General features: G+C 43.8%; 1 protein-coding gene across 9 annotated transcripts in view; it reads right to left on the bottom strand.

The window, feature by feature from the left end:
• Positions 1-10,315, bottom strand: part of SYT17 (synaptotagmin 17) — a 98,620-nt gene that overhangs the window by 26,807 nt on the left and 61,498 nt on the right. For all 9 annotated transcript variants that reach the window (XM_037740538.1, XM_037740536.1, XM_017534275.2 and 6 more), the window contains 2 exons: positions 9,331-9,451; positions 7,344-7,499 (listed from right to left, as the gene is read on the bottom strand). In XM_037740538.1, the coding sequence (XP_037596466.1) occupies positions 7,344-7,499; positions 9,331-9,451 (277 nt within the window). The remainder of the gene's footprint in view (positions 1-7,343; positions 7,500-9,330; positions 9,452-10,315) is intronic.

The raw sequence follows: 10,315 nt of genomic DNA, 5'->3' as shown, positions 1-10,315 counted from the left end.
ATAGAGTTTCACTCTTGTCGCCCAGGTTGGAGTGCAATGGCACAATCTTGGCTCACTGCAACATCACTGGGTTCAAGTGATTCTCCTGCCTCAACCTCCAGAGTAGCTGGGATAACAGGCACCCGCCACCATGCCCAGGTAATTTTTGTTATTTTTAGTAGAGACAGGGTTATACCATGTTGGCCAGACCAGTCTTGAACTCCTGACCTCAGGTGATCCACCCGCCTTGGCCTCCCACAGTATTGGGATTACAGGCATGAGCCACCGCGTCCAGCCTACAGAGGGTTTTGAGTGCCTTGCAGAAGGCCAGGAAATCCCGGTCACTTAGGGGAAACTGAGGGAGGGAGAAGGCTAGAGGCTCAACACATGACATTTAGTTCCCTCAAATTTAGGGATTTCTCCAAAACTTCACCTCCATGAAGACAGAGGGCCTTTCTCTAACATCCAGAAGGAATACCCTACCTAGGCAATTCTGCGAAGTAATTTTTTCCTTCCCTCTTTGGGTTTTCCACAGAATCTCAAATTCTATGTTGACAGGGTAAACTATATTATTTATTTATGTATATATATGTAGCCTGTCTTCAGACAAGCTCAAGGTAGCATCTAGCTGCATAAATTGGATGTCTTTCAAGTAATAATAATAATGTCTCATGCTTAAAAAGGACTTTCTCTGAGCCAAGCCTTGCTCTAAGCCCTTACATCTATTCACCCATTTGGACTTTGCAACAATTCACTGAAGTAAGTACCATTATCCCCATTTTACAGGTGAGGAAGTTGATTCAAAGAGAGGCCAAGCAGAGTGCCAAGATTACACAGCAAGTAAGTCACAAATATGAACTCAAGCCTAGACTCTGGTTCCTATTACGCCTAACTATTCCCTCAAAGCGGCAATGAAAGAGAACATTCTTTCCTCAGGGAAAAGAACAGTAGCCAGGTTTCAGCATCAGCATCCAGGTACTTCTGTGAACTGCTCAGGATCTCCAGAGCTCAAGTTTCATTCATTCATTCATTCATTTTCTAATTGTAGCAAAATGCAAGTAACATAAAAGTAACCATTTTGAGATGCACAGGTCAGTGGCATTAAGTATATTCACAGTGTTGAATAACCATCACAATCATCCATCTCCAGAACCTTTTTTTTTTTTTTTTTTTTGAGATAGAGTTTCACACTTGTCACCCAGGCTGGAGTGCAATGGCATGATCTCGGCTCACTGTAACCTCTGCCTCCTGGGTTCAAGTGATTCTCCTGCCTCAGCCTCCTGAGTAGCTGGAATTACAGGTGCCCACCACCACGCCCAGCTCATTTTTGTATTTTTCGTAAAGATGGGGTTTCACCATATTGGCCAGGCTGGTCTCAAACTCCTGAATGCTGGTGATCTACCCACTTCGGCCTCCCAAACTTCTGGGATTACAGGTGTGAGCCACAGCGCCCAGCCTCCAGAACTTTGTTTTATCTTCCCCAACTGAAAGTCTGTACCCATTAAGTAATAACACCATCCTCTCCCTCCCCCAGCCCCTGATAACTTCTCTTCTGCTTTCTGCATATGAATTTGACTACCCTACTTCACAGAAGTGGAATGATACAGCATTTGTCCTCTCACATCTGGCTTGTTTCACTTAGCATAATGTCTCCAAGTTCATCCATGCTGTAACATGGCTCAGAATTTCCTTCTTGTTGGCCAGGCACAGTGGCTCACACCTGTAATCCCAGCACTTTGGGAGGCCAAGGCGGGTGGATCACAAGATCAGGAGATCAAGATCATCCTGGCTAACATGGTGAAACCCTGTCTCTACTAAAAATACAACAACAAAAAAAAAAATAGTAGGGCATGGTGGTGCATGCCTGTAGTCCCAGCTACACTGGAGGCTGAGGCAGGAGAATCACTTGAACTCGGGAGGCGGAGGATGCAGTGAGCCAAGATCTTGCCACTGCACTCCAGCCTGGGCAACAGAGCAAGGCTCCATCTCAAAAAAAAAAAAATTTCCTTCCTATTTAAGGCTGAGTAATATTCCACTGCCTGTATGCACCACTTTGTTTACCCATTTATCTGTGATGAATGTTCAAGTTGCTTCCACCTGCTGGTGGTTGTAAATAAAGGTGCTGTGAACGTAGGTATACAAATAACATTGTAAGTACCTGCTTTCAATTCTTTTGGGTATATACCTACAAGTGCAATTGCTAGATCACATGTTAATTCTATTTTGAACTTTCTGAAGATTTGCAATCAAGCTGCATTTCTTTTTTCTGCCTTTCTGATATGGTTTGCATCTGTGTCCCCACCCAAATCTCATGTCAAATTATAAACCCTAATGTTGGAGGTGGGGCCTGGTGGGAGGTGACTGGATCATAAGGGTGGATTTCTCATGAATGGGTTAGCACCATCCCCATGTGCTATATAGCACCATCCCCATCACTATATAGCACTTAGTACTATATAGTGAGTGAATTCTCCCGAGATCTGCTTGTTTAAAAGTGTGTGGCACCTCCCCCTTCTCTCTCTTCCTGCTGCTCTGGCCATGTAAGGTGCATGCTCCCTCTCTGCCTTCCTCCCTGATTGTGCATTTCCTGAGGCCTCCTGGGAAGCCAAGCAGATGCCAGCCTCATGCTTCCTGTACAGCCTGAGGAACCATAAGCCAATTAAACTCTTTATAAATCACCCAGTCTCAGGTATTTCTTTGTAACAATGCAAGAATGGACAAATATACTTTCTTTCCTTTTTTCCCCCAACATCCAGTAAGAGCCCAATCACCTCAGTGGCCAGCTTCACTTGACTTCGCTTCAGTAAACCTTCCTGAATTTCCTGGAAGCCCTCTGGGCTGTGTGTTGCTATCTTGGGCGGTGAAAAGCAATTTTGCCCCTCTTTTCGTTTTTTATTTTTAAACTTCAGCTGCAGAAACCACCTGATTGAAAATTGCAGACGAATCCTCATCCCACACAGGAAAAGAACTGCTCGGAAAGTCCGGCTTGCCAGCTAATTACAGGCTTCTATCAGGGAGTCATGGCAAACGCTAAATTGCAGGTCAACCTTACTTTTGCTATGAAGTGTTTGGAAACATGCTAATAAGCTGGGTTTTGCATCCTTGGCCTAGAGGTGACAGCTCTTTCCCTCAGTGGACAAATAAAGCAGGTTAGAACCTTATGAATTCGAGTTCAGGAGAACTGTAGCTTTGCTGAGATACATACTGGCTTAATATTCCAGCCAGCACCCTTTATGTAAAATGCCACCCTAGCTGGGATTTCCACTCACAGCTGTGGTTCTGAATGAATGAGCAATAGAAATATCTGGGGTACTTTGAAAAAATAGCTACTTGTAGACGCTCAGTGCCTCAGCCTAGTTCAGTTGCTTTAGAGTCTCTGTGGGATGCAGTACAACCACTGGTAGCATTTTAAAGCACCCAGTTAATTCTAAGGCACAGCCGGGGTTGAGAATCCCTAATTTAAGGGGGCAGAGAGGCAGTGCTTCCTTCTCCAGAAAGAATGTCGGCGCATTCTTGGCTCACAGCAACCTCCGCTTCCTGGGTTCAAGTAATTCTCCTGCCTCAGCCTCCCCAGTAGCTGGGATGACAGGCATGTGCCATCATGCCCGGCTAATTTTTGTATTTTTAGTAGAGACAGGGATTCATCATGTTGGCCAGGCTGGTCTCGAACTCCTGATCTCAAGTGATCCACCCACCTTGGCCTCCCAAAGTGCTGGGATTACAGGCATGAGCCACCGCAGCCAGCTATTTTCAATAAGCTTTTAACCAGAGGAGCATGAACTTCCAAGCCAGGGTCCCAAAACTTACAGAAGAGAAGCAGGTCTTCTGTGCATGGAGAGCATAGGCCTTGTCTGATGGCATCAGCTGACCACTGCCCCTGCGGACAGTTGTCACCTGAAGTGCTCTGGGTTGAATAAGAGACGTATGGGGGGTGCGGTGTGACTACCCTTCTAGTTTGAGCCTTATGTGGTGACCGTATGGGATTCAAGGAATTCCAAACAAAAACCTCTGCAATGATATGCAAAATTTTCCATACTTCCATGTACTTTTCTGGGGACTTGCATCCAGAGCTCTAATCACAATCCCCGAAGCTCTGTCATACTGCCAACCCCCAGAATAAATAACCTCAGCTTCTATCATCCTGCATCATGCAACATTATCTAATGCAGTTATTAAATGTAAAAAGTTAAGTCCATTTGGATTCATATTGGCCTGAAGGCAATGAACATATTCACTGTTAATTAAACCAAAGCAAGTGTCAGCGTGGTATCCATGGAATGTCCCAGTAACCTCCGCCAGGGCAGGGATTAGGTCTGTTTGTTCACTGCTCCATTCCCAGAACTTGGAAGCAGTGCCTGGCACAGAAGGTGTTCAATACACCCTTGTTGAAATCATGAATAATGTTTTAAAGGAACAGAACCCTCTGTATGTGGATATTGTTTGTGTGAACAAGGAAAAAAGTGTGGAATGATACACAGCAGCACATTAAAGCCATGACTTCAGGGAGAAGAAACTGGAAAGGGGAAGGCATTAAAGGAAGATATTAGGACTAAGCCGGGCATGGCGGCTCATGCCTATAATCCCAGCACTTTGGGAGGCCAAGGTGGGCGAATTGCTTGAGGTCAGGAGTTTGAGACCGGCCTGGCCAACATGGTAAAACCCCGTCTCTACAAAAATTACAAAAAATTAGTCTGGCATGGTGGCATGCACTTATAATCCCAAGTACTGGGGAGGCTGAGGCATGAGAATTGTTTGAGCATGGGAGGCAGAGGTTGCAGTGAGCCGAGACCACGCCACTACACTCCAGCCTGGGCAATACAGGGTGACTGTCACAAAAAAAAAAAAAAAAAAGAAAGAAAAAAGGGATTCCACAGCAAGAAAACATTCTGAACTAAACAAAACTAGATGAGGATGTGAGGGAGTGAATTAGGAGGTGGTAGCTGCCCCATGGTGGGCGGGTGGGGAGCTTGGGAAGGAAGACATTAAACTTTCCTTTTACTAATGGTTAATAGTTCTAGAGTGCTTACTGTGGGCAGCACAGTGCTCAGCGCTGTGTTTATTGATCTTACTGAATATAAATAACAATCCTGTGACGTGTCCTGTATTGTTATCCCCATGTTAGAGATGAGAAAACCTAAGCATGCAGATCTTGCCTAGGGCCACCAAAGTGGGTGAGTGGCAAAGCCAGGGCCCAGACAGCAGCTCCCCAGCACAGCCACATAACCCCTGTTCTCCTCTGATTCTCTGTCCCTACACATCTTTTCAATGTGTCACTCAGTATAACACATGTGTGCTATATTTATCACAACATTTTAAGTAAAATATGAAATGTCAGGGCTTTCCAAGTGGGCTCTCAGTTTCCCCTGGGGGTTGTCACCTCATCTAAGCTTACAATAGGAGGTCCCTTATTCTTAGCAGGGACTTGGGAAAAAAAGACTTCATGTTTTGATCTGTGTCTTGGTTTAATATATCGTAGTTCCCACTGCCTGCCTGCCAACTGTTTAAGGATTCAGGAGTGATTGTCTTCTGTGTTGGCCTGAAACCTAAGAGAGAGTGAGGCCCTTGTCTATTTGTAACTGCATCTGGACAGCAGCCATCACAGATTGCATTAGAAGGGATCATTATATCTGCATAGGGCAGGCATCCGCTGATTCAGTGTAGACTCGATGGGTGACAGGCCTTGAGAAAGCCCAGAACCACCTTCCTTTGAAGGGGTCTCAGAGGATAGACATTTGCAATGTTGGTGAGAAGGGGCAATAAGCTTATGTAGGGGAAATGGGAAATGTTCCATGCAAGGGTTTTTCAGCCATGGCTTGATTTCTTGGGAGACCTGGAGCCCAGGGTTCTAGAGTAGATCTAAACAGAGGAGAGCTTCCAGTTACCCTGGAGAAGGACGTCTCAAAGGAGGGTGTCAGATCCCCAAAGCCAGCCCTCCCTGGGTGCTTGAGGAAATATAGATCCCTTGATATGCAGAGCTAGCAAGACCAGAGCTTGAATCCTGATTCTATCAGCTTGAGACTTTGTGTAGATTGCTTGGGTTTTAAGCCTCGGTCCCTAGATCTGTAGGTTGAGGATGATAATATCAACTTGACAGGGTGGGTTATGGTAAATATTAGCAATGATACAGGGAAGTACATACTGTAATTGGAACACAAGAAATGATAACCATTACTCCTACCAACTCGATCCCCACTGTGGTGAGTGGCTTCTACTGTGACTCCCAGTGGTTTCCACCTCCCACCCTTCATACCTTTGTGTTATCCCTTCCTCTTGAGTGGGGGTTGGACCTAGTGAATTGCTTCTAGTGAACAGAATATAAAAAAAGTAAGAGGATGTCATTTCCAGTATCAGATTACAAAAAGACTCTTCCTTGCCATTCTTTCTCCCTCATTTGACCACTCTGATGAAAGCCATGTTGTGAGTTGTTCTATGGGGAAGCCCATATGGCAAGAAATTGAGGAAGGTCACTGGTCAACAACCAGGAAGGAACTCCCCAGTTCAACAGCCTTCAGGGAACTAAATCCTGCTGAAAACTGTGAGTGAGCTTGAAAAGAGATCCTCCCGCAGTTGAGCCTTCAGATGAGACTGCAGTTCTAGACAATACCTTGATTGCAGCCTTGTCAGAGATATTCAGACAGAACTATACAGCAAAGCTTTGTATGTCTGGATTTCTGACCCACAGGGATGATGAGATATAAATGTTTGTTGTTTCAAGCTACTAAATTTTGGGGTGATTTATTATGCAGCAATAAATAACTAATATACTCTGGAAATAATAGATTAGGTTATACCCTGGAAAAATAGACTACATTCTACCAGGCAGTGGCACATGAGGCCTCTACTTAAATACTATATCCTCTGAGAAGACTTTCATAATCCCTTTCTCTGAGTTAGGTGACTCTGTTTTCTCATATGCTTCTCTTATTTGACTGTAGGAAACTTGAATCATCACCACCATCATCATCAAAACCAACACATAGTGAGTACTTATTATGTACCAAGTATATTCCAAAGTCATAAGCCATTTACTATTCACAACAAACCTAAGCCACAAGTACTATTATTGTTCGCATTTTGTAGATGAGGAAACTGAAGCTCAGAGGAGTTAAGTAACTTGCCAAAGACCTCAGTTATTACATGGCAGTCTGAGGAAACGTGGCTCAAGTCCACATTTCTAACAATTATATTATAGGGCTGTATAAGTCCTGCCCAAGTTCATAGATGTTAAATGGGTTCAACCTCATGTAGTTGAACACCAGACATGAAGTTCTTAAATATAACTCTCTCTAAATGCCTTCTGTCTCTAGGACAGTAAGTTGAACATGCCTCACCTGGAGTTCATCAGGTTTTGGAATGCTACCTACCTGTAAACACTAAGCTGGCATTTTCCAGTTCTTCTTGGGGAACTTTGAAGCTGAAGGATTCATTGTAGAAAGGATCAATTGTGCCTCTTAAGAAGGATGTCTTCTTGGTTTTCACAAGTTTGAGTCCATGCACCAGCTGGATTTTCACAAAGGGGTCTGAAAATTAGATACAGCATCACAGAATGTTAGAAATCATGAAATCTAATTTGTCCAGTCATTGATCCATTCAACCTCCCATCCATCCATCCAGCCATCTTTTCATTCATCCATTCTTCTATTATCCACTCATTCAACTTTTCATTCATCTCAGACCATCCATTCATCCAGCTGTCCATCCATCTTCCCATCCATCTGTCAGTTCACTGATCCATTCATCATCTCACCATTCTTTTATCTACCCATTTTCTATCCATCCAGTTTCCCATCTATTTAATAGTTCAACCATCTATCCATCTATTATCCAACCATCATTTTTCATCCATCTGCTTATCTGTTTATCCCTTTCCTTTTTCCTTTAGCTAATATTTGTTGAGCTCCTGCCATGTGTCAGCATTGTGTTTATTTTACAGATGAGAAAAAACTGAGGACTCAAGGTGAGAAATCATTTTTTAAAGATCTTGCTGGTGGAGACCGAACCAGACTCAGAGCCTGCCCTGGCTTTCTGTCTGTGGAAACCCATTATCATTTCAGTAAGCCCATAGCCCATATACAGGAGAATAGAGACGGCAGAATTATAATTCATCTTTAGATCATTTTACATTTTACAAAGGGATTCATGTACATTATCTAATTTAATATTTGTTTAAATAACTTATCAAGATGAATACTATTATGTCAATTTTTGAGATTGAGAAATTGAGGCATATAGAGGTTAAGTAACTTACCCAAAGCCACATTATTTGCAAGCCACATCATTTGACTCCTCAACCCTTAATGATTTGATTATACTGACTCTCCCATTGCGGTGAGTCTGAAACTCTTCAGTCTTAATACCATTGCCCCCACTGGCCCTTTCTAAGCCTGTTTTCATAATATGGTTTTTGAGAATGCAAAGTGTCTTCTAGCTGTCACCTGATTGCAAAAGTAATTTATTTTAGCTATTGCACTTAGAGAAGACAATAATTCCACCACTGAGCCGAAGAGACCCCTGTGACTACAGCTGCTTTCACAGTAATGTCCTTTGCTGTCATGGGAGAAGCAACAGACAGATGGAATGGAATCTGTTCCCTTCCATTAAAAGTCATGTTTGAATGGTTTTTGCTATAATGTACACACTTTAAATACAAATCTTTTCAGAGCTGGAATTCATGAAGATTTATGGTACACATGAAATGAGCTGGGAAAAAAAAACCTCAGGGTGTGTCCTCTACACTCACTGCTTAGAATGCATAATCGGGTGAACACAGTGGCTCAAGCCTGTAATCTCAGCACTATGGGAGGCCAAGGCGGGAAGATCATGAGATCAGGAGTTCGAGACCAGCCTGGCCAATACGGTGAAACCCTATGTCTACTAAAATTACAAAAATTAGCTGGGCATGGTGGCACACGCCTGCAGTCCCAGCTGCTCAGGAGGCTGAGGCAGGAAAATCACTTGAACCTGGGAGGCAAAGGTTGCAGTGAGCTGCGATCGCACCACTGCACTCCAGCCTGGGAGACAGAGCAAGACTCCCACTGGGGAGGTAGCGGGGTGGGAAGCATAGTCCATGCACGCTATCGCCACCTGGAGGATGGCGTCTTTATTGCAGGAATAGCATTTGGAAAGGCCAAGTCACTTCCTTGGGTTCAAAGACGTAGGTTTCCAGTAGTTATTACAGCTGGTCTCAGTCAACTCTCCAATTCCAACAGGGTTACTAAGATGGCATCATTTACCTGCCTCATCCTGAGATGAATAATGTTCATTCAGGATGCAGAAAAAGAAAACCGGGTCCCCCACACAAACATAGATACCTTACTAATAAAGTGAGAGAAGAAGGGAATCACACAGTACCTGAACCTTGGCTCACATCTGTCTGAAGAAGTTGCTTGGCTCGGATGACATCAACATTCAGTCTGCCAGCACTTGGGAGATAATTCAGTGACAGAAGCAGCTCCCCCAGCTCCACTTCATTCTGCAGAGAAAGGAAATAGGAAGTTGCTTTCTCCTCTTACTCCTTTTGCACCCACCATGCAAGAAATTGACTGCAGCAGCTCACAAATGGGTTGCTGTGAGTGCATCAGCGGACAGATGTGTCTCTATGTATGACTTCTTTTCATTTCTGCCTCCAATTATTGCGGTCCATCTGAGTTTTTTCCACTCTTAGATCAATCAACAGCAACAACGATAACAACAAAAGCAGCAATAATAATAAATAAATGTTATACTGCCATGTATTACACTAAGTGCTTCACATGTAATGACTAACCTTCTAATGAAGTATTAACTGTTTAACAGATGAGGAAACTGAGGCTCATGGGATTAAATAACCTGTCTAAAGCCACAGCAAGAAAGTGGTAGAGCTGGTACTTAGACCCAGGGAGGCTGATTTGATCCCAGATACTCTGACTGCATGGGATACCTGGGAGGTAGAATGCCCTGCAGAGGAACTATCTGAGTGAAAAATCTGTTCTTAACCTCTAATCCCCAACAGATCCCACACTTCTAACCTCACCATAGCAACACTCGGCACAGTGACATCCCTGTTGAAGAGTACCCATCCCCTTGATGTCAACTCTATCACACTGTGGAAGATTCACAGAACACCTAAGCGCATGACTCTATACTGCCAAAAATACCTAGAAAACAGGAGGTCTCCTACTTCTCTGTCCCTTAACAAAAAAAAACATATTGTAGAAAATTTCAACTATATACAAAATAATAGACTAGCATAACAAATCTCCATCTATCCATCAAAAATTTGTAATGATTGGCCGGGCGCGGTGGCTCACGCCTGTAATCCCAGCACTGTGGGAGGCCGAGGCGGGTGGATCACGAG

Source organism: Cebus imitator, unplaced genomic scaffold (assembly GCF_001604975.1).
Source record: "Cebus imitator isolate Cc_AM_T3 unplaced genomic scaffold, Cebus_imitator-1.0 Scaffold85, whole genome shotgun sequence".
NCBI lineage: Eukaryota > Metazoa > Chordata > Mammalia > Primates > Cebidae > Cebus > Cebus imitator.
Note: the sequence above shows the minus strand (reverse complement) of the source record. Positions and strands in the feature narration are given on the sequence as shown.